General features: G+C 44.7%; 1 protein-coding gene across 1 annotated transcript in view; it reads right to left on the reverse strand.

Moving 5' to 3' along the window:
• The window catches only part of LOC124619626, a 212,915-nt gene extending 203,090 nt beyond the window's left edge, over positions 1 to 9,825 (reverse strand). The window contains exon 1 of the mRNA XM_047146136.1: positions 9,624 to 9,825. Within this exon, the coding sequence (XP_047002092.1) occupies positions 9,624 to 9,791 (168 nt within the window). The 5' untranslated portion in view covers positions 9,792 to 9,825. The remainder of the gene's footprint in view (positions 1 to 9,623) is intronic.
• Positions 9,826 to 25,280: the final 15,455 nt, after the last annotated feature.

Raw genomic sequence — 25,280 nt, forward strand, 5'->3', positions numbered from 1 at the left:
TATTACGAAAATGGAAGAAGACGTGGTTGAAGATGAAATGGAAAACATGATACTGCATGAAGAGTTTGACAGAGCACTGAAAGACCTAAGTAGAAATAAGACCCCGGAGTAGACAGCACTCCATTAGAACTACTGATAGCCTCGGAAGAGACAGTCATGACAAAACTCTTCTATCTGGTGAGCAAGATGTATGAGACAGGCAAAACACCTTCAGACTTTAAGAAGAATATAATAATTCCAATCCCAAAAAAATCAGGTGTTGACAGGTGTGGAAATTAACGAACTATCAGTTTAATAAGTCATGGTTGCAAAATACTGACACAAATTCTTTAGTAACGAATGGACAAACTGGTAGAAGCCGACCTCGGGAAAGATCATTTAGGATTCCATAGGAATGTTGGAACACGCGAGGCAGTACTGACCCTACGACGTATCTTAGAACATAGGTTAAGTGAAGGCAAACCTACGTTTCTAGTATTTGTAGACTTAGATAAAAGTTTTGAAAATATTGACTGTAATATTCTCTTTCAAATTCTGAAGGTGACAGTTGTAAAATATAGGGACTGAAAGGCTGTTTATAATTTGTACAGAGACCAGATGGCAATTATAACAGTCGAGGGGCATGAAGCGGAAGCAGTGGTTGAGAAGGGAATGACACAGGGTTGGAGGCTCTTCCTGATGTTATTCAGTGTGTATATAGAACAAGCAGTAAAGAAAACAAAAGAAAATTTTTGAGTAGGTACTAAAATCCATGGAGAAGAAATAAAAATTTGAGATATGCTGACGACATTTTAATACTCTCAGAGACAGTCAGAGCAGCTGAACGGAATGGAGAGCGCCTTGAAAGGAGGATATAAGATAAACATCAACAAAAGCAAAACGAAGGTAACGGAATTTAATCGAAGTAAATCAGGTGATGCTGAGGGAATAAGGTTAGGAAATGAGACACTTAAAGTACTAAATGAGTTTCGCTATCTGGGGAGCTAAATAACTGATGATGGTCGAAGTAGAGAAGATATAAAATATAGCCTGGCAATGGCAAGGAAAGCGTTTCTGAAAAAAGATAAATTTGTTAGCATCGAGTATAGATTTTAGTGTCAGGAAGCCTTTTCTGTAGCCATGTATGGAAGTGAAACATAAACGATAAATAGTTTAGACATGAAGAGAATAGAAGCTTTCGAAATGTGGTGTTACAGAAGAATGCTGAGGATTAGATGGGTAGATGATGTAACTAATGAGGAGGTACTGAAGAGAATTGGGGAGAAGAGGAATTTGTTGCACAACTTCAAATGGTTCAAATGGCTCTGAGCACTATGGGACTAAACATCTGTGGTCATCAGTTCCCTAGAACTTAGAACTAATTAAACCTAACTAACCTAAGGACATCACACACATCCATGGCCGAGGCAGGATTCGAACCTGCGACCGTAGCAGTCGCGCGGTTCCGGACTGAGCGCCTAGAACCGCTAGACCACCGCGGCCGGCTTGCACAACTTGACTAGATGAAGGAATCGTTTGGATGGTTTTGGGGAAGGAGACCAGACAGCGAGGTCATCGGTCTCATCGGATTAGGGAAGGACGGGGAAGGAAGTCGGCCGTGCCCTTTGAAAGGAACCATCCCGGCATTTGCCTGGAGTGATTTAGGGAAATCTCGGAAAACCTACATTAGGATGGCTGGACGCGGGATTGAACCGTCGTCCTCCCCAATGCGAGTCAAGTGTCTAAGCACTGTGCCACCTTGCTCAGTAAGAAGGAATCGGGTGGTAGGACACGTTCTGAGGCACCAAGGGATCACCAATTAAGCGTTGGAGGGAAGCGTGGAGGGTAAAAATCATAGACGGAGAACAAGAGGTTAATACACTAAGCCGATTCAGAAGTATGTAGGTTGCAGTAGTTATTCGGAGGTAAAGAGGCTTGCGCAGGATAGAATAGCATGGAGAGCTGCATCTAACCAGTTTCTGCACTAAAGACCACAGCAACAATCAACCTAAACATCCCCTTGCAGATGCTGTATGAATACTGAATAAATACGCTAAATCAAAGTTGAGAACGGTAGTTGAACTTCTGTTTTTTTTTTCCTGTTAGAACACTAGTAAAATATTCTAGATGTCCCCTCTGTTGTAAGCTCTTTAAACTGTCGAACAGATACAAAATGAAGAATGATAAATTGATTCCGTAATGATTCATTATGTTCACCAGGTGGCATACTAACAATAATAAAATAAATTTTTTAGTTTAGCATATGCTGTACTCCTAAGTTTTAAAAATTCAGTGCTGCTCAGTACGAGTAGGAGAAATGCAGGAAACATCCTTGGGCTGTATAAGGATCCGTCCTGGTATTCATCAGAAGGGATGGACTCTCCTTAACACTTATATGATAGGGTATAAAAGTAAATTAGAGCTCCGTTCTTTCGAGATACAGGATAATGTGTAATCTCTTTTAATAAAGGAGACTGTTACTAGGTTTACTGTGTAGACCGTTGACAGTTTTCTTTCGAAGAAATAACATGACAAAAACCAAAATTATAGAAAAATATTGTTTTATTGTTTACGATGGTTGTAGTGAGATATTTCACAACACAAATTTTAATTATGTCTGTGATTTAACCAACTAGTGGGGACAATAAAGCATAATAAATGAATATAAAATCTCACGAGCCACGGAGATTTATTAGTGGTCTGAAACGGGATGGAAATTCGTTGCGTTGTGAGTGACAAACAGTTTGACAGACCCCGGAGCGAGAAGTTTTATCGCGCTGGCGGAAGCAGCTTCATTATTCGGAATAGAATATTGAATTATTTCAGTTATTAGCTGGCTCAAAGCTGATTTATTGGACACATCTGTTATTTTACAAGACATTAATTACTGGTTTATAAACATTCATTGCACGTCTACTAACATACAGCTCCCGCTAAATGACCACAACAGCGGATACAGAAAACCGTGCGATATTTCACCAGATATTCTATTTCCTAGCTGTAGAATAGTCTTACTGCAGATCCTCAACATGCGTCACATTAGGCTACTGAAGACAATAACCTTGGCTGGCAGATAGTGTTCATGTTGTTCCCCTTTTGTTCTGCATTTAACGGAAGTGGCTGACTTTCGTTCTTGATCCGCTGGAGAGTACGTCAGTGGAGTAGCGTCATATTCTTATAGTTGATTTCGCTTCCCTTTCCCATATTTAACTTCAAAAAACAATGTTGGAGTAAATCACTGAATTAGAATTGTGTTTCAAGACTTCTTTTATCTTTCAGTGTCACTTATAACCAGTGCTGACATTGTGGATATATCTCCAGTAGCAAGCTTGCTTCGTTAGAAGTCAGTAGTGTGAGGTAATTTATGGGAACTCTTTCCAGCTGTAAATTACTTACTTTGGCATTGAGTAGCTTTTTAGCATTGCTGGATGTTTAAAGACTACTTATCATGTTTATTCCCTCGTTAAAAAATTTCGCTTTATTAAAATTGCCATCAGTAATGTGAACATAAACATCACTCACGAATAAGCCCTTTGTCCTGTTTCGACTGGCCAACTTCTGCCTGCAAGGCAGTATGAGCAAAGATCCATAATGGTGCGATATGTGATCAGTATATGGCCAACCCTTCCTACCGCTATTGCTAAGTCACGTACTAGCGTAACTGAAAAAGGGTCAAACATTGTTCGGACATTACAGTTCTGACGCGTTTCTGATACTACGTTAACTGTCGCGGCACCCAATCAGCAAATATTATTCCCATACCCAGTGCACTATTAAAATGTGGTGTTCCTTCACATGACTTCCATGAGGCTTCAGCAATATCTCGCACTTTCAATCGGCGATTCTCCAAAGCCATTTCATGCACTTTTGCAATAATTTCTGGGGTAGTGGCACATCTTGGCCAACCACTACGCGGATCAACATCTAACGTGTCCCAACCAGATCTAAACTCATCTGTCCACTTAGCAGCAGTTGAGTACTAAAGAATAAAGTGGCCTAATGTGCTCTGGATATCGGCATGGATCTCCTTTGCTTTCATGCATTCCTTCACAAAGTACTTAATTAATGCTAGAATCTCTATTTTTTCCAGCTCGACAAATTACTACACGGGAACAACAGGGAGACATCCGCACCGCAGATGTTTTACATAGAGCGTTGAGGCCTCATGTGTTTACTCATATAGAACGACCCGTGGAAAAGTCGTTCTACCAAAGCTGACATTTGGTGGTGATGCCGCAAACTTTTCTAAGCATTCTCGTGTCTTGTGATATGTGTGTATTAACATGTAACAAAACAATGTTATGTAAGCTGATGTTATGTTTGAGCTACAGTAACATTTGCAGTCTGCCTGTGTATATTGTCCACGTACTTTATCAGAAAAAAATATGACATTTGTGCAAAGGTCTTACCAAAGTAAGAGAGAGACAGGTGATGATGCGAATTTTGTTCAAATAGTGGATTGGGATGTGTTAAGACGGGGAGTCGCGAGTGGGAGTAATTTTCAATAAATTTGTTAATTTGTGAAAGGAAGAGTTATTCTAGCAATACGAGAATATGAACGTTTTGGGGAATTCTATTTCATTATATTCCATATTAAAAACAAAACTGTCACGGTTACAAAGTTATTTCAAAATAACGCGTTTCGTCGTTGTTACGGTACGCACGAAATCCGATCGTCAGAATACCTAAAAGGAACTGCGGGAACCTAGATGGAAGTTTTCGGAAATCAACCCCCGGCAACAACGGAAACTAGACCTGGCGAGCTAATAAAGGAGACCAACGAATAATTACTGCTGTAGGAGTTCAAAGGTACACTCCTGGAAATTGAAATAAGAACACCGTGAATTCATTGTCCCAGGAAGGGGAAACTTTATTGACACATTCCTGGGGTCAGATACATCACATGATCACACTGACAGAACCACAGGCACATAGACACAGGCAACAGAGCATGCACAATGTCGGCACTAGTACAGTGTATATCCACCTTTCGCAGCAATGCAGGCTGCTATTCTCCCATGGAGACGATCGTAGAGATGCTGGATGTAGTCCTGTGGAACGGCTTGCCATGCCATTTCCACCTGGCGCCTCAGTTGGACCAGCGTTCGTGCTGGACGTGCAGACCGCGTGAGACAACGCTTCATCCAGTCCCAAACATGCTCAATGGGGGACAGATCCGGAGATCTTGCTGGCCAGGGTATTTGACTTACACCTTCTAGAGCACGTTGGGTGGCACGGGATACATGCGGACGTGCATTGTCCTGTTGGAACAGCAAGTTCCCTTGCCGGTCTATTCCCGGGTTCGATTCCCGGCGGGGTCAGGGATTTTCTCTGCCTCGTGATGGCTGGGTGTTGTGTGATGTCCTTAGGTTAGTTAGGTTTAAGTAGTTCTAAGTTCTAGGGGACTGATGACCATAGATGTTAAGTCCCATAGTGCTCAGAGCCATTTGAACCTTGCCGGTCTAGGAATGGTAGAACGATGGGTTCGATGACGGTTTGGATGTACCGTGCACTATTCAGTGTCTCCTCGACGATCACCAGTGGTGTACGGCCAGTGTAGGAGATCGCTTCCCACACCATGATGCCGGGTGTTGGCCCTGTGTGCCTCGGTCGTATGCAGTCCTGATTCTGGCGCTCACCTGCACGGCGCCAAACACGCATACGACCATCATTGGCACCAAGGCAGAAGCGACTCTCATCGCTGAAGACGACACGTCTCCATTCGTCCCTCCATTCACGCCTGTCGCGACACCACTGGAGGCGGGCTGCACGATGTTGGGGCGTGAGCGGAAGACGGCCTAACGGTGTACGGGACCGTAGCCCAGCTTCATGGAGACGGTTGCGAATGGTTCTCGACGATACCCCAGGAGCAACAGTGTCCCTAATTTGCTGGGAAGTGGCGGTGCGGTCCCCTACGGCACTGCGTAGGATCCTACGGTCTTGGCGTGCATCCGTGCGTCGCTGCGGTCCGGTCCCAGGTCGACGGGCACGTGCACCTTCCGCCGACCACTGGCGACTACATCGATGTACTGTGGAGACCTCACGCCCCACGTGTTGAGCAATTCGGCGGTACGTCCACCCGGCCTCCCGCATGCCCACTATACGCCCTCGCTCAAAGTCCGTCAACTGCACCTACGGTTCACGTCCACGCTGTCGCGGCATGCTACCAGTGTTAAAGACTGCGATGGAGCTCCGTATGCCACGGCAAACTGGCTGACACTGACGGCGGCGGTGCACAAATGCTGCGCAGTTAGCGCCATTCGACGGCCAACACCGCGGTTCCTGGTGTGTCCGCTGTGCCGTGCGTGTGATCATTGCTTGTACAGCCCTCTCGCAGTGTCCGGAGCAAGTATGGTGGGTCTGACACACCGGTGTCAATGTGTTCATTTTTCCATTTCCAGGAGTGTATTTCTAGTTCTTCACTGGTTTTCTATTTCCGAAAATTTCTATCAAGGTTCCGGCAGTTACGTTTACTTGTTCTGAGGACCGGGATTTTCATCCAGACAGTTTGATGTCTATGTGGCTGCAATAGAGGTTGGGTGCCGGCGTAATGAACTTCACTTGACAGTATATGGCAGCGTTGTTTGCGGTTTCAGCGAAATTTTTGTTGAGCCTCTTAGAACCGTGTCTTGTGGTGTTAACAGGTTAGTTATTTGTCCTCGGAGTCTTTCGCGACGGCATACCGAAATAAAACGTTCTCGGTTTTCAAGCCGCGTCAGTTCGAATAAAATCCTCGAGCTTTCGTCAGGAGTTCACTGACTGCAGGGACTGCTACGGCTTCTCGCTTATATAGGCATGATGACATCTTCAGCAGCCAATCACACAGACCAAACGTGGCGCGAGCGCGAAGTCGACCCGGGCAGCTAGCGGAGCTATTGCTCGTGGCGGTATCGGTGACATCAGGTGGCGCCAGGGGCAGGCGCCACATTTGCCACTCCAGCGTCGCGCATCTGTCTTTGCTTTCTTTCGATGTCCAACGCCCGCCCCCATGCCCTGCTGAGTGTGTAACCCTGGTCTCTGTTGAAATTGTTGTTGTTTAAACGAGTCTCGGCCGCTTCCTTTATAACAGAGTCCCAATATATAGATGCATGACCCAACACTTTTGTATTTTCGAACTGTATTTTATGTCCGTTTTCTAGGCAATGCTCCGCTATGGCCGACTTGTCAAGCTACCTTTGTTTTATATTGGGCTTGTGCTCAGTACAACACTCCGCAACCGTGCGAATTGTTTGTCCGATATACATACTACCACATTCACAGGGTACACCGTACACGCCGGGCACTCGTAGAGCAATGTCGTCTTTAACAGGGTGCAACATATCTCGTATCTTGGGGGCGCGCCCATGTTTCTGCAGCAGACGTTCTAACTTGCTGCTAGTTACTCCACAGTATGACAGGAATGCAGTCTGTTCCGCCTCTTCTACTGATTCATCAGGTGTCTTTCGTCGGCAGCCCTTGAAAGTAAAAGAGACATCGCAATGTACGAAACATTTGTCTTGTAGTAGCTGGTACTAACAGATTCTCTGTTGAAGAACGCCTTCTTCTTAGTGGTATAGGCGCGTGAAAAGCAACGAACGGGTGGGACATACCACAAAGTTATGGAAAACACTTTTGAACGCTTAAAGAAAGAAAGCCCTAATGGAGCCTACTCCCCTGAAACTGGAAAGAAAGGCCTCTTCCGCTGGGTCTGTGACTGACCCAAGAAATATGACATAGAAAATCAAGTCACTGAACGCTTAAATGCATCATCGCTTCTTTCTCCAGCACATTCGACAAGAAAATGGTCAGCGGGGATGAACGTTCCGAGAAGCTCCATGCGTCGTTGGATGAAGAAAGAAGGAAATGAATTTTAAGTGATCATAATATGAATATGAAGAATTGAGAACACTCTTACTGAAGGTGAAAGACGAAAGTGAAAAGGCCGGTCTTTTGCTGAATGTGAAGAAAACGAAAATTATGGCAACTACACCTACCAATTCGTGGAATATAGCAGGAGGAACCATGGAGGTAGTAACCACATTCAGTTATCTCGGTTCCCAGATCTCTGCTGATGGCGACTGCAGCCATGAAATCCGGAGACGCCTGTTGCTCGGCAGACAGGCGATGTCAAACCTTGACAAGGTTATAAGGTCCCGAGATATAACACTAGCAACAAAGATCCGTATTGTGAGGGCTATGGTCTTTCCAGTTGTGATGTATGGATGTGAGACCTGGACCATTAGAAAGGATGAACGGCGTAGGATTGACTCCTTCGAATTGTGGTGTTGGAGGAAACTTCTTAGAGTTCCATGGACTGCAAAGAGAACCAACAGATCAATATTGGAGCAAATAAAACCAGATTTCTCCCTTGAAGGTCTAATGTTAAAACAAAAGCTGACCTACTTTGGACACACAATGCGAAGGCATGCCTCGCTGTATAAAACATTAATGCTGGGGAAGATTGAAGGAACTAGAAGAAGAGGACGTCAGAGGATGAGATGGATCGATGGCATCACAGAAGCAATGTGTTCCAACCTGGAAGGTCTACGGGAGAAAGCGCAAGACAGGAAAAAGTGACGTGATTTGGTTCATGGTGTCACGAAGAGTCGGAACCGACTAAACGAATAGAGAGAGAGAGAACATGAATACGCGACATGGTTCGAGCGAACAGTTACTTGCAGCTTTCCCAAAATTAGCGGTTTGCCGTAAGGTTATCTTAACAAATGAATGTGCTGTGTGTCTTACCTTCCGGTCGCGAAATGTTTACGTCTCGGCGCAAGATAACCCTCACTGTTACAGAGAAATTACCCCGCACCACTCCTTGTGCTACGAGCCGGTGTTACCATTGACCTCATCATCGAGCAGTATTTCTTCGATGAGTCTGTGACAGAGGCATCGTACCTCCAGATGTTGTCCTTCTGGATCTCATCTGTACTAGACAAAGTTGGCTTGGAGATCGACGTTGTTATGCAATAGGCTGGTGCGCATGGTCACTATTGGACTGTACGAAACTGGCCGAACAACCAGTTTCCGTTAAGGGTTGGACGTGGAAGGTCCGTTACATGGCCGCCCAGTAGCCTGGACTTAACTAGGTGCTATAATTCACTGTGGTTCTTCTTAAAGAAAAATATATTCTCAACTTTTATAGCTGCAGTTGAAGACCTGAAAGGTGAGATTACCCGTAGCCTGAGAATGATCACTCCCAAGATGCTGCGCCGGGTAAGCAGACACAAGTGGCAGCGAATCCAACTGTAACAATTATGCTCAGCACGAAGACAGGGCTTGAAATTAGCAAGAGGTATGTGAGTACATTAGTTTCTGTGTTATTCCATTCTTACATATATCTTTTCCTGTTAAGTACAAAATCTGACAGAGCTAGGAAGTCGTTTCATGTTGCTGCTTGCCTTCCACGTTGCTCCTTGTTTCAGCACAACAACGTTAAACATCCAGTACAGAATGTAGGTGGCATTACTCTCACCTATTTTGTTTGGCTGAACAGTAATTTTAGTCATTTGCACATCCAAGCATATAGTGTGCTTCATGCCTATTAATTTGGTTGCATGCCACTTCCATGGGACTGCAGGCGGCCAGCAGGATATCAGGAATAGTGGAGAAAAGGCATGCCCCAGAATAAGAGACAAAATGGCAGTCGATCTTGTACTCACATCGACGACGACTCCCGGCAACTGGAAGATCTGCGCCGGCGGCGTGTCCCTGGGCACGAAGCGGTAGAACTCGCGGCCGTCCTTGTACCACTTGACCGAGTAGAGCGACTCGCCCTCCAGGTCGTAGTGGCACTCGAGGCGAGCGTTCTGGTGCAGCACCGTGTGCATCGGGATCCGCACCTCCACCAGCTGCAGGCCCCACGTCCCTGTAACAGCCGCGTCCAAAAATGTTACCTCATGTTCAGCAAGTTACCTTAGGTAACTATGGAACTGACTACAGGTCATGGAAAATACACTCCAAGACAAAAAAATAAATAAAAAAAGAACGGTATTCACCACAAAGGAATTATCCAAAGCGGACCGAAATCGATACAGATGATGTACAAACTAACGATTCCACTTTCAGGAAAAATTATAGAAATTATTCAGAAGAAAGAGCTTAACAAATTGAGTAAATAAATGACGCGTTGGTCCACCTCTGGCTCTTACGCATGCAGTTATCGGTTTGGCATTGATTGTTAGAGTTATAGGACGTCCTGATGAGGGATACTGAGCTAGATTCTATCCAACTGGAGCAGTAAATCATCAAAATCCCGAGCTGGTCGAAGGACCTCCTATACTGCTCCAAACGTTCCATTTGACAGTGTCAAACTGCGTATGTTCCACGAAGAAATGCTTCACAGGGTCACTGCCGCGACAGGTTTCTGTCTGGAATTCCTCCGTCGTCATCCTTAGGACGTATTTCAGTAGGCCGTTCTGAACTTCAGCTGGCCAAATTACGTCATTGAGACGTCACGTACTCATGGAACCTCAAAATGTTATCGGGGGTACGTCGATGTCTGTGACTGCCGATGACTGGCAGCGATACTTACCTCGTTAGATGTTGGATGACCTTATTTCTCTGCTACCTTTCAGAATCAGGCACCCATTTCTATGCACGACTTAAGGTATACATACTGGCCCGGTTAAAACTGTTGTTGATGACATAATCCCAAAAGGTAGATGCATCGGATAACACACTCAGGCGACAAAGGTCATGTACCAGAGACATGTACATATTCAGATGGCAGCAGTGTCGCATGCCCAAGGTATAAAGGGACAGAGCATTGGCAGAGCTGTCATTTGTTCTCATTTGATTCGTGTGAAAAGGTTTCCGGTGTGATTATGAACATACGACGGGAATCAACAGACATTGAATGCGGAATGGTAGTAAGAGCTGGAAGCATGGGATAGTCCATTTCGGAAATCGTTTGGGAATTCAGTATCCCGAGACTCACAGTGTCAGGAGTGCGTCGTGAACACAAGATTTAAGTCAGTGCCCCACGCCACGGACCACGTAGAGTAGTGGCGTTTGGGTAGTATTGTTGTTGCTAACATACAAGCAACACTGCGTGATATAACCGCATACATCAATGTGGGACGTACGTCGAATGTGACCTTTAGGATCGTGCGGCAAAATCTGGGTTAGTTGGCTATGACCACAGAAGACCGACGGGAATGCCATTGCTTACAGTACGACATCGCCAGCAACACTTCTCCTGGGCTCGTGGTCATATCGGTTGGAGCCTAGACGACTGGAAAACCATGGCCTCGTCAGATGAGTTCCAATTTCAATTGGTAAGATGGTAGGGTTCGAGTGTGCCTAAGACCCCAGGAAGCCACAGACCCAAATTGTAAACAAGGCACTGTGAAGCTCGTGGTGGTTCCATATTGCTATGAGCTGTGTTTACATGGAATGGACTTCATCCTCCGGTCTAACTGAAGTGATCATTGACTGGAGACCATTTGCAGCCATTCATTGATTTCATGTTCCCAGACATAGATGGACTTCTTATGGATGACAGTGTGCCATGTCACCTGACCACAATTGTTCGCGATTGGTCTGAAGAACATTCTGGACAAGTCGAGCGAATTACTTGGCTACCTAGATCGTCAGACATGAATCCTATCGAACACATATGGGACATAACCGAAAGGTCAGTTTGTGCATAAAATTCTACACCAGCTACACTTCCGCAATTATCGACGACTATGAGGGCAGCATGGCTCAATATTTTTGCAGGGGACTTCGAACGAGCTGTTGAGACCGTACCACGCAGAGCTGGTGCATTACGCCGGGAAACGGGAGGCCCGACACGGTGTCAGAAGATACGCCATGCCATTCGTCACCTCCGTTTAACAAATAGGGCTTTAAAATGATCGTTGTTTCATTCAATAGTTTGACGAACTCCTTATCTTCATAATCTTTTTGAGTTACAGCGCCCACGTTTCTTTTGTGCTAGGGCCACCACATTGTTAATTAACTGAATTGACTAAGTTATCCATCGCAAGGCAGCTGTAATTAAATTCACGTGATCGTTGGGGCAGCGATCTGTTTATCGGTTCATTCAGACATCCACAGTGGCATGTCGTTGCTCAGACGTAACGTCAGATGGCCAATGTATCTAGTATCACATTCTCAAGTTACTTTATAAATTTCAGAAACACCGAGACCAAGGCTATCTTTTACTGGTCACAGCATCTCTTTGATTCTCCTGGAATTTATAAAATACACACGTTTTATCGAGGATCGCTGAAAGATGACAGTAACATCCAGATATATGTGGGCCCCACAGTATTACAGCGGATAACTTCTGGTAATTAAAAAGATCTGATACACAGAAGCCGATAGGGAAAGGAAGGCGCCTTAAGTCCCTTGGTAAAGGCACGCTGCACTGCCTCTTTGGCAATATGCGGGGGTGTGAGGCGTCTGAAGGAAGTGTGACGTGCAGCCCAACAGGCGGCGCGGCTGTGTAGCTTATTACGGGAAGCGGCCATCGATCGGTGCGAGCCCCGCCTGTCATCGTGACCTTAACAACGCGGCCCTGCTTCCCTTCCCTTCCTTTCCGCCTTCCCGTCTGCCAGACGGGATAAATTTGAGGCCCGCCGCCGCCCTGTCACCTCGGCGACCGCAGCTGATGAATCTGCCACCATCCGCCCACCCAAGCACGTCGCCATGGAGACGCACTATAGCCGCCGCTACTTCCCAGCACTGGTTGTTCGCAAGAGCTGAACTAGGGGATCCTATATTCAGCTTTCTTAGTATCTTTCTACCATCCGCGCTTAAATCCCAAAAGTAAGAGTTGATTTGATCCTATATTCGGCTTTCTTGGTATCTTTCTACCATCCACGCTTAAATCCCAAAAGTAAGAGTTGATTTTTCTCTGGTTTTGTAAAACTTCAGCTGGGTTCTTTTCGGTGTCTGTTCTGCAACTGTTTTTTTTAATCGTTCCAAATACAGAAATGAATTTACTTAATTTTTGATCCACGTCATGGTTATATACAAAAATGACGTCGCAGCCTAGACATTTATTGAAGCTATCTGTGTTGCATCTGAAGGTCATCTACATTTTCTGACATCTGTGTTAGACAATCAGCATACAGGACTGCATTGCTGCATTTAGGATTGCATTTAGCAGTTTCATTATCTAAAAATACTCCTTTTTACCCACCATTTCCCATCTACTGCTCTACATATAGTGAAGAGCGTTCGGAAACTACAGCATTCGTTATTATTAACAAATATAAGTTTCGGTGGAGGTGGAATCAGGCTTCCAGTCTCCAACAATTATTGTCGGTAGTGGAACTCCGCATTAAGAGTTTAAACAGTGCACTGACACCAGCCAGCCGAAGCTGATTCAGGTAAGTTACACTCGCTACTTCTTTGTTTTCACAGATTAGGGATCAGGAAACTTTCTCAGCGAATGGTGACAACCGTTTTTGGGGTATATAATACCCTTGTCCCACTTCTCTCTGTTTTGAATTTTTTAGCCAGCCGGTGTAGCCGTGCGGTTCTAGGCGCTTCAGTCTGGAACCGCGTGACCGCTACGGTCGCAGGTTCGAATCCTGCCTCGGGCATGGATTTGTGTGATGTCCTTAGGCTGGTTAGGTTTAAGTAGTTCTAAGCTCTAGGGGACTGATGACCACAGATGTTAAGTCCCATAGTGCTCAGAGCCATTTGAACCATTTTGAATTTTTTACTTTTCTGATGAAGTCTGAATGGAGCTGCAGCACTGATATACACCGCCTCACTTTACTAACATTTCCTCAAACAATGCCTTCTTTGTCAACGGCTCTCAGTACACTTAGAGTTCAGATCTTCGACATAAATGGAGTGACAACATTTTCTGTCTTGAGTCTCGTTAAATGTAATTATTTGCTGTCACGGCTTCGAGTTTTGTGACGTTCTAGAGTAATGGGGCCTCAAGAAGTGCGCCAGTGCATTTTCATTTCCCTTATGAGGATATATAAACATGGCTAACATGACCAACATTGCTAAGGCATCTTCTCAGGAGCGATGAATATACACTGACGCACATTGTAGTTACCTGCTTCTTGAAAATAGCCTAAAAACGATTATAAGTAAATACATGTTTCATCCGAATGGACAACATGTTGCATAACGCCGGTGCATAAGGAAAAGTTACGTAACGGCCCAAGTAGTTACAGGAAATCGGCAACGATCCCTTTGGTTGAAGACTGTACTCGAAAGCACTTAAATATCTGATGGCGAGAGAAACAAGTCACAAACAGCGTGAAGAGCAAGGAGGATAACGAGAAGGATGGCCGGTAATGGTCAGTATCTTCGCAATGAAACTAATACGTGAAATTCCGGCAGGAAAGGAGCGCCTGGTCCCCGGCAGGAATCCACCCGGCGGATTTGTGTCGAGGTCCAGTGAACCGGCCAGTCTGTGGATGGTTTTTAGGCGGTTTTCCATCTGCCTCGGCGAATGCCTTAAACCTAACTAACCTAAGGACATCACACACATCCATGCCCGAGGCAGGGTTCGAATCGGCGACCGTAGCGGTAGCGGGCTTCCAGACTGAAGCGCCTAGAACCGCTCGGCCACAACGGCCGGCCGTAACTCGACGAAGGATGAAAGGGGACAGGGGTATCTGTGACAGCATGCAACAAACACGTCTGCTTTGGTTTGGACATGTGAGTACGAGGATTGAAGAGAGCCTACGAGATAGGGTGCAACGATGGATGCTATCCCAGCGGAAGAAAGATGGTAGTGATGGGCCGGGGAAAGGAGGGGAGGGGGGCAAGGGCGCGAGTGCCAAGACGATGTGGGGAGCCAATGGAAGCCATGAACATGAAAACTGCTAAAAGTCAAGACAGAAGAAAATGGTTACTGTGGGCTGAAAAGTGGCCCCAGCCGTGGGTAGTCAGGAGACATACAATAGCCGGCCAAAGTGGCCCGAGCGGCTCTAGGCGCTTCAGTCTGTAACCGCGCGAATTCTACGGCCGCAGGTTCCAATCCTGCCTCGAGCATGGACGTGTGTGATGTCCTTAGGTTAGTTAGGTTTAAGTAGTTCTACGTTCTAGGGGATTGATGACCTCAGATGCTAAGTCCCAAAGTGCTCAGAGCCATTTGAACCATTTTGAGACATAATAAACAGTCCAGACAACAAAACAGGTCGGATTGCGGAGACAAGTAAACAGAAAATCATATTCCTTGTAAGTAACTCGAAATCCCTCCTCCGACACCCCCCTCCCTTTCCCCAGTGAAAAGAAATCCCTGAAGGCAGGAACTGTAGGGAGGAACAGGGCGCGCGTGCGCACAAAATGACATCCTGTGGAGAGCGCGTCCGTGTCGCTACTTCAAAGTCGTTAGTCACACTGGCCAGCAGAGGGAACGAGTAATCCAAGTGCGTTGACAGAACACTGCCTGGTCTCCACACACAACCCGTCCTTAATTCCACCTCTCTCTCTCTCTATCTCTCTCTCTCTCTCCCTCCCTCTTCCTCGCTCTCTTTATCCCTCTTCCTCTCTCTCTTTGCCTCTCTCGCTCGCTCGGCACACGCGTCGACCGCTTCTCCACCTCACTCCCGCTAAGGCACAAACGAGTCCTCGCCGTCCGGTGCCCGGTGGCCTTGCGAGTGCCCTCTGCCCGGCAGGAGTTGCAGAAAAGGGAGGCTGTGTCGCCTCGCCGGCGCAGTGCTACCAACACTCCCCCGTGGGCCGTGGCAGAGTCCGCCGCGCCTCCCCCGGCCACAGCTGAAACAGCGGCGCGCCGGACACAACCGCAGCGTAACGAAGGCCTAACGTCGTTAATCCAGATTGCTCTTCGCGGTCCGGCCACTAATTAACGCACGCAGCCCTAACAACTCGCTGCGACCGAGCACTTGGCGCGCGCCCCCGATAGGCCTACGGCACTCCCCGCCGCCCCCATTCCCCCGCCACTCGGGCGTGTTTTTATCATGGTAATATTATGGTGATGACGCACTCGTAGTTCCATGGCGGTGTTAATGAGTGCTGTGCGCTGATGAGGCGGAACTTGCGGGCACCCAGCCACCTGCCGGGCCGTCCGGTTGCGCAGAGCGACTGGAGGGCACAATTAACGGCAATTTGTCGTGCAGCACCTGCCCGGGCGGGGCATCACGTTCCTGCTGAGAGCTCCCCCACACCCCACCCTTACACCCCCTCGGAGCCCCTCCCATTTCCCCCCCCCCCCCTCCCCTACACCGTGCGATCGGCTCAAATTTGCGGCGTTTACACGAGCAGTCGTTTGATCGCGTTGCAGTTTTCGCGCGATCGCTGTTACAGCCACCTGCGCAGTCCGAGTCAAATTACTCGTGACGACAAATATTGACCGGTTCTCATCGCCGGAGAGCAAATCCATGTCTAAATTAAAAACCGAATAAAAGCTACCACAGTGGAAAGCAAATTTGGAAACCACCAGCACGATAAATATCTCTCTTAATAACACCGGAAGATCAGACCAATTCTGATAGTCTGTTGAGATCGGCGATAAAAATCCTGCAGTATTTACCCTCTCTACTATAAACGTGACACCACCAACCTAACCTGAATGCTTCTTTGATGCATTTTTCATCCATTTCCTTTTTCCAATCATGCGAAGCAGTTGTTACGTCAAAATTAAAACTGAATAAATGTTAAAAACTGAATAAATATTACCGCAGTGAAAAGTAATTGACCTCTCTTATAGAAGATCAAATCAGTTCTAACAAATTCCCTTCTGATCGGCATTCAACTTCTCACAGTGTTTCGGTGTATCATCCAGCAAAAATGTGGATACGTCATAAAAAAACGTTGTTTACGTCACTGCACGTTTGCTTTATTGACGCTGCTTCAGCTATATTCTATCGTCCGCCAATGCACTGCCCTTTTTTGTCTTGTGTATGCGATACTACCGCCTTCTGTATATGTGCGTATCGCTATCCCATGACTTCTCAGTGGATTGTACTGAAATGTACTTAAGAAATTTCTCTAAATCTGCAAGTGTATACAACCACAACGAGGCTTCTAAAGCGTCTAAGTTGTCAACCAGTAGCCGCGCGGGATTAGGCGCTACAGTCATGGACTGTGAGGCTGGTCCCGGCGGAGGTTCGAGTCCTCTCTCGGGCATGGGTGTTTGTGTTTGTCCTTAGGATAATTTAGGTTAAGTAGTGTGTAAGCTTAGGGACTGATGTCCTTAGCAGTTAAGTCCCATAAGATTTCACACACGTTTGAACATTTTGATTTTGTCAACTAGTACTGTGCTAAAGTTTTCTATAATATTTAAACAAGCGGACATCATTATTCGAATGCATTTCATAATAGAATAAACTATGCCACTCGATAAGGTAAGATCAGAATAAGTCGAACGAGCTTTACTGTAACGCAAAACAGTGATACAAACACTAATATTAAAACCGCATGCATTGAGAAGTTCAGAGACACGTAATTAAGAAATGTTCTGTGTAACATTCTGAAAAAAATCAGAACTGTGAAGGAACAGTGTGTTGAAGTAAACTGTATGGCGTTTCCAGAGTATTTGTCTGCAATTTCTCTAAATCTAGTATATTCATAAATATATAACAGTCTCATGGAACTAATAGTCAGTAGAGCAGGTTAAAGATTATCCTTAGAAAAAAAACAGATTTAATGCTTACATGAGAATTGTGCCAAAAATTACACATAGAGTAATCAAACAGGAAAGGTCAGAAAGTTAAAGTACCTACAGAGGTTTTTCAAGAAAAATGGATTTACAAGTTTCGCCATAAATGCAAGGATACGCAAAATGGAGAGCGTTTATGGAAAAACTTAGTATATCTGCAAACCAACTAATTCTCGAGAAATGCAAAAGTAATGCGCTTTGAAATCAGAATGCCTCTATGGAAAGGACTACCTACGAAAAAATTATAAATTAGGCTCACTATAAATATTGAAGAGAAGAATCATGACACTTTTAAGTCCACTAATAAGCAAACAAATGGTTCAAATGGCTCTGAGCAGTATGGTACTTAACATCTGAGGTCATCAGTCCTCTAGAACTTAGAACTACTTAAACCTAACTACCCTAAGGACATCACACACATCCATGCCCGAGGCAAGATTCGAACCAGCGGCCGTAGCGGTCGCGCAGTTCCAGACTGAAACGCCTAGAACCGCTCGGCCACCCGGCCGTCAATAAGCAAACTACTGGAACATAAGCAACAATGGCATCAGTAACATTACACAACAGTAAATTAGAGAAAATCGATTATTTTTTGAATATTTATACAGGATGAACGACAATAGGCTGCCCAAACCGATCTTCAAATTTCTACAGGAAATTAAATTAGGTGCAAGCTACACCCGTTTTATGTATGCAATATGAAACAGACGAAGCAACAGATAGTGGTATTTTCAGAAGGAAAGTGCTAAATCTAGAAATCTTGCATGGCACAACTACTAAGGAAACAGTGGTGAACAATCTTGAAAAAAGAAAAGGACGTAGCGGAAGGATGAAACCTTTTGAAAGATAGCTATATAAAATGAGAACGGACTATAACTGACACGTTCTACTTCCTAGCATATTACTGCTTAGTCATCATCTTAAAACTCTATGCACAAATCACGCGATCCAGCTAATTTGTGGATGTTAAGTGTGAGAACACTTGAAGCGAAAAAAATGAAAAAAAATCAATTCAGAATGGCAAATTATCGTTGAAATTAGTTGCAGGATAACGAACAAAATAGTTTTAAGATACGTGTCACACTTTCATGAATTATTTAAATCATTTTCCCTTCACTCCGAGTCAATTTGCAGCCTTCGGCAACAGTTATAAAACCGTCCACGTCGAGCGTGTTCCAGCTGCTTCACACACCTGTATCTCCTCGTCTCTGTAGAAGTATTCCAAAATCTTAACCACTCTCGTTAGCTGTGCTGAAGCTCAAGAATTCCTTCCTTGCCAAGCCCTCGTAAAACAATAGCTGGTGCAGCCCACAAGATCCACTTATCCTGCTGTGAAAGCTGTTCCACCTTGTTACGTCAGAGCCCTATGGTCGGCAGTAGTAGCATTTTGTTGCCAAATCGACCCAGATCATTCCCGTTTGCTACCGCACTCACAAAAACTGTGGTTACTGTTGCCATTAGGCGCGCTAATTGGTGTCCGGTCATGGAACACTAAACTGCACCCATTAGTACCAGTTTGAGGTTAAACAAGTACTCACTTGACTATTTAAGTAGCCATTAGCTTTCTTTACTACAGCTCTACTCCGCAAGCCATGTTTCGGTGCACAGTGGAGGGCACTTAAGGTACTGCAACGATTTATCTGCTTTCCGTGACGCTCGTCTTTTTCTCTGTTTTGTGACGGCCCCAAATAGACAAGCAGTGGTGTATAGTCGGTTGAATAAGGATTTTTATGCTTCATCTTTTATTGGTCAATTACATTTTCTTATAACTTTTCCAGTAAATGTTAGGCAAGCTTCCACTACTATTGTGGGATGGATTCAGTTTAGGGTTACTCCTGCAGCAGCTTAGTCCGCAGCTCGTGGTCGTGCGGTAGCGTTCTCGCTTCCCACGCCCGGGTTCCTGGGTTCGATTCCCGGCGGGGTCCGGGATTTTCTCTGCCTCGTGATGACTGGGTGTTGTGTGCTGCCCTTAGGTTAGTTAGGTTTAAGTAGTTCTAAGTTTTAGGGGACTGATGACCATAGATGTTAAGTCCCATAGTGCTCAGAGCCATTTTTTTTGCAGCAGCTTACGCCCAGATATTTAACAGCTGCTCCCGTTTCCGTTAGTTTATAATTATATTAGGTCGGTGCATAAAGCCAGCCGGAGTGGCCGTGCGGTTCTAGGCGCTACAGTCCGGAACCGAGCGACCGCTACGGTCGCAGGTTCGAATCCTGCCTCGGGCATGGATGTGTGTGATGTCCTTAGGTTAGTTAAGTTTTATTAGTTCTAAATTCTAGGCGACTGATGACCTCAGAAGTTAAGTCGCATAGTGCTCAGAGCCATTTCGGTGCATAAGCTCGTAGCGTTTTTCCGTGAGTTTAACAGATACACATTACAGAGACTTTAATCAACAATAATAATTCCCCTGCACAACTTACAACAGTCTGCCAATACTGGGATAACTCTCCGATTTCAAGATAGTATAAATCATGTGGTTTTGAGACGAAGAACTCGTCGAGGCATGCTAGGAACGCATTTTCATCTGGAAAGGAAGTTCCCTGAAGACTGTTCGTTAGAGAGCGGAAAAGTTCAAAATCCGAGGGCGCAATATCGGGTGAATAAGGTGGGTGAAGAATGACTCCCCAACCCAACTCCTGTACAATGTTTTTAGGTCAATCTAGAAGAATGCGAGTGGGCGTTATCGTGGAGTAGCTTCACTTCACGCCGTGTTCCTGGTTGTTGTTCTTCGGCTGCGTCTGCAAGACTTTTCAGTGGTTGTCAGTAAGTGTCAGTAGTGATGGTTACACCTCTAGGGTGACAGTTCGTAGTGTACCGCACCGTTGCTGTTCCACCAGATGCATTACTGTATCTCTTTTGGATCACGCATGTCTTTCTACGGGCAATTTCTGCTTTGTTTAGGTCAACCATTCCTTTCTTTTCCTTATGATATTAGAAAGACGTCATTTATTGCCACCAGGAATGGTCTGTGTTTTTACGAGCCAACTGATGACGAGCAAGCATACATATATGGCCACCTGTTGGTTTTTGTGATTTTGGCTTGGAGCATGCGGTACCAATACATCCGATTTTTGAAATTTCCTGCTTGCATCAGAATGTCGCACGATGGTCCAATGATCACAGTTCATCACATTTGCCAGTTTTCAAGAACACTGAAGGTGATCGTTGTGGATTAACGGGGTTTACTCCATCTTCGTCGAACCCCGAAGGGATTCCTAAACGTGAAGAGTCACTAACGTCAAAATTATCCACTTTTAAACGAGAAAACCACTTTCTTGCCGTGTTCTGTTCAGTGTCATTATCTGCATACACGATTCCAACGTTTCTGACAGCCTCCGCTGCTCTCTTCCCTCCATAGCACTCAAACAGATGAATATGTCGTAATGTTTCGATTTCTCCGCTTGGGCCGCTATTTTTTAGCGTCCACAGCTCCACTTACTGTCTCCAAATAGCAGCTATGAACTACAAATAAAAATGAGAGTTGATAAATAAACCCATGTCAATCGCAATACCAATATGCAAAACAAAAACACTACGAGCCCATGCACCTACCGAACAGTTTAGTCACAATTAGACATTTGTACCTATTAAAGATGAATAAGATGACTGATAAAACTCAACCTGGGGGAAGATTAGTCTGGGTTCCATAGAAATGTAGGAATATATGAACCAATATTGATTTTACTACATGTCCTACAAGACTGACTGACAAATTGCTAACCTACATTAATAGCGTTTGTAGAGTTAGAGAAAACTTTTGATAGTACACTCATTGACATTCTTAGGTAGCAAGAATAAAATAGAGGGAAATTATCTCCAACGTGTACGGGAATCATACTTCGCTTATGAGAGTCGAAGATACGTTGGTAAGCTGTAATTGAGAAGTGAGTGGGACATAGCTGTAACCTGCACCCGATCTTATTTAATCTTGAATTTTCAGTAAAGAAAACCAAAGAAAAGTATGGAAAGGGAATTAAAGTTTAGGGAGGAGAAGCCTAACCTTATATTTCATGATAACACTAAAATTTGCTCAGAGATGACGAACTTCCTCGAAGCTGAACGGAAGGCATAATGTCTTTGAAACAGGCTACGGAAAATTGGAAATTTGTGGTAAGGACTATGGGACCAAACTGCTAAGGTTATCGGTCCCTAGGCTTACGCATTAAGTAAACTAGACACACATACCCACGCCCGAGGGAGGACTCGAACCTCCGACGGGGGGGAGACGCAAAAACATGTTATACAATGAACATCAGTAAAAGTGAGGCAGGCCTAATGGAGTGTTTTATAAGTAAGTGAGGTTTTCCTGAAGAAATTACGTTATGAAATGAGTGAGAGTAGTAGACGAGTTTTACTATTTGGGGAGCAAGTACGATTCCCATATCTACCTGGGTCCTCCTCTTCGGGATATGAGGGTGTAGAAATGAAGTAAAAATTTGTTTAATATAAGTATTTTTTTATTTAAAGCACAATTACCTGGAACTTGTTGAGGCAGAAATAGTTGGTACACCATATTTTTCGGAAGGTTTCACCTTTTCAGCGAGTATTTTTTCCCTTTTACTTCTTCATAAAACTTCATGCAAGCCTGGTTGTGCTGCAACTGACGCTGTAAGATTGATTCCACATTCACTGGCAGCAGTCGATTTCTTCCATCAGTCCCATGGGCCGCCATCAGCGAAAGTACTCTTACCACAGTGGCGTTGTGTGCGGGAGTAGAAAACATATGCTCGGAAGAACGTAGCTGGTGGCATTTGCGTTAAGGATTTTCTGTTTCCTTAGGAAAGCAAATACATCTCTCTTCCAAGGAGTATTTAGACTCCCATTCTTCCGAGTCATAATTAGTTTCTAAAAACCTCTTCAGGTACGCATATTCCTAAAAACAATTGTGGCCTGAAATCTCCACGCCTTTCTAGTCATGCATATAATAGTGTTTTCAATAATCACCCAACCTGGGGTTCCAGACAGCGTCATCCAATCACATAATTGATATTTATTAAAAGAAATAGTCCATTTTTCTAAGTTATCATGGGCTATTGTATAAAAGCTATTGTTTCTTCCTTGTTTCTGAGTGACATCAACATATAAGCAGAACTCTTTCAGGTTCTCTGTCCTTATGGTCTATATTGAAGAGTAATTAAAATTTTCATGACGATTACTTTAATGTCGACAGTTAAGACTCCATCAGCGCTTGAAATAGTATTGCGGAGAATATGGTCAGGGCATCCAATTGATACTACATTTTTTTCCTTAGTTCTTCTTCAGTTTGGTGAAACACATCCCGCTGGCCGCGTCGATGAAGCTCGCCGAAGTTGGTATCGGTGTTGTCTCCACAAAAAGAGATTAATTTATTTAATGGAATTTGCAAATGTTTTAAAGTGTCTAGACAGAACTTTTCACTAGCCTCTGATGGTTCGTTATTCAGCGAGTCAGCCCTCAACAGCTTCTATTGGATTCTGTCAGGTTCAGTAAAGTATTGAATACCTAAAGGAAACATCTTTCCAGCCTTGTGGTCGTATACAACGGTGCCCATGCCGTTTGGAATTGTTTTATGCATTCGGACACGGAGTGTGGTGCGACAATATTTTTGGCAACAGCTCTAGCTTTGATTCTGGCTGTAGACTGCTTAGCCTCGACTTTGGAGTCAGGATACTTTGCGGCATTCAGTTCTACAGTTTAATCAAGGGAACTGAATGACTGATAAAGCTTGACAACTTTATGAGCTGTTGTTAGTACAGCAGTAGCAACGAGCAATTCTTCCTGGTATCTTCTTTAAATAATGAATATAGAAATAGGCTTTGATGTCCTGCTGCCGCGAATCTGTTTACATGATTCTTCGTAGAGATGTAATGTCTCACATCTGCCTTACCTCCGTGAGTTACTAAGTTGAAACAACTACAAATCACACAAAACGCTTCCTGATCCTTACGTCCTTCCTCGACAAAAGACCTCTCTTTTGTGTAATCATCTTAAAAGTGACACTTCCTCTTTCATTCCTTAGGCATTTTCGTAAGCTATTATAAGACAAGTATATTAGACGGGGAACAGTCGACAACATCACTTTAGTCATCAAAATATACGTCAATGTACACTTCACGCCAAATATTCCCGCAGTAATATTACTAACTTAAACTCGTTTAAAATATTACGTTTAGAAAGAATCGTCGTATCAGATCACTGTTCAAATGGGAACTGTCCGATTCTTCCACGTGGTGCTGCTTAACTACTTCCAGCCCCGTACTGCTGGAGAGGTCTGGAAATGACGGCGCTAGATCTAGAAGGTGCTTGCATCGCCAGCACAGGATACTCAGCATGCTACGCCTTCCGTGTGACCTTGTCAGCAAAAACTTGTTGACGTAAATAAAACTAACTTACGCTGCACTTACATGTTGCGTTAACAGATGGCGTAACTTCAGTACTTGAGCGAAGCTCGTAACAGTATTTTGCAAAATCGCCACAAAATTGGGTCCTGTCAGGATGTCGGGACAAGAAGGTCCTTAAGGGTGACGGCTCCAATATATATAGGGACGGACTGCCAATACAGACTCCCAGTAGCATTAAAAATAGTAACCTGCTGATATTAAATATAAACTTAAATGTTTGTACGACGTTTATGAAAGTATTGGTCTATAACGTTGCCTTGCGCGCAAGTAAGGCATTGGCGAAGAACAGTATAGACACGAACAGAGCAGAGGGTCTTAAATTGTAGTCCAACTGATGAAAACTGAGCTATAATTTACAGTTCAAAGACCTGATTTAGAAGTAAGGAGTCGAATAAGGGAGAAAGTGTCTGTATGAAAATACTTTGAAAATATAAGGTATAAGATATGATATCACAAGTAGGGGGGAGAGTTTGATAGATTGAGGATAGGTTAATTTGGCAATAGAGGTAAATGTGGGGAGAGGAAGGTGCAAAAGTTGTACAGGGAGACCAAAGTAGACTACTGTAAGCAGCTTCAACTGGATGTAGGTTGCAGTATTTAAGCAAAGATGAAGGGTCCTGGACAGGAGAGAACAGCGCGGAGAGCTGCACATCAGCCTCATCTGAGTGAAATCCACAACAACAGTATTTATGCACAACATGTAAGATTTATTAACGTCGGGGATTACCTGTTTGTCCTTGTACCAAGCCTATGCACGTTGCCCTGCTTTTGTGTTTCCTCTATGTACATATTTGTACACACATAAACACACACACACACACACACACACACGCACACACACACACACGAAAGGAATTATCCGATCCCAATGGGACGGAATTTGGTAGATGTGACGTACGTGAACAGACGAACAAATGGTTACAATTTCAGAGAAATTGGACGATTTATTCAAGAGAAAGAGTTTCACTAATTGAGCAACACGTCGACTCTTACGCAAGCAGATATTAAGCTTGTCATTGACTGACAGTGCTGTTGTATGTCCTCCTGAGGGATCTCGTGACAGATTCAGTCCGATTGGTGCGTTAGATGGACAGTATCCGGAGTTGGTGAGAGGGCCCTGCCCTCAGTGCTCCACAGTTTCTCAATGGGGAAGAGATCTGGCAACCTTGCTGGGCAAGGTAGGGTTTGGCAAGCATGAAGACCAGTTGTAAAAACTCCCGCGGTGTGTGTGTGGGGCAGTGTTGAAGGGGCTTTATCTGGTTGAAATGTAAGCCCAGGATGGTTTGCCATGAAGGGAAAACAAAACCAGGTGTAGAACTCCGTTGACGTTTCGCTG

This window comes from Schistocerca americana, chromosome 6, assembly GCF_021461395.2.
Source record: "Schistocerca americana isolate TAMUIC-IGC-003095 chromosome 6, iqSchAmer2.1, whole genome shotgun sequence".
NCBI lineage: Eukaryota > Metazoa > Arthropoda > Insecta > Orthoptera > Acrididae > Schistocerca > Schistocerca americana.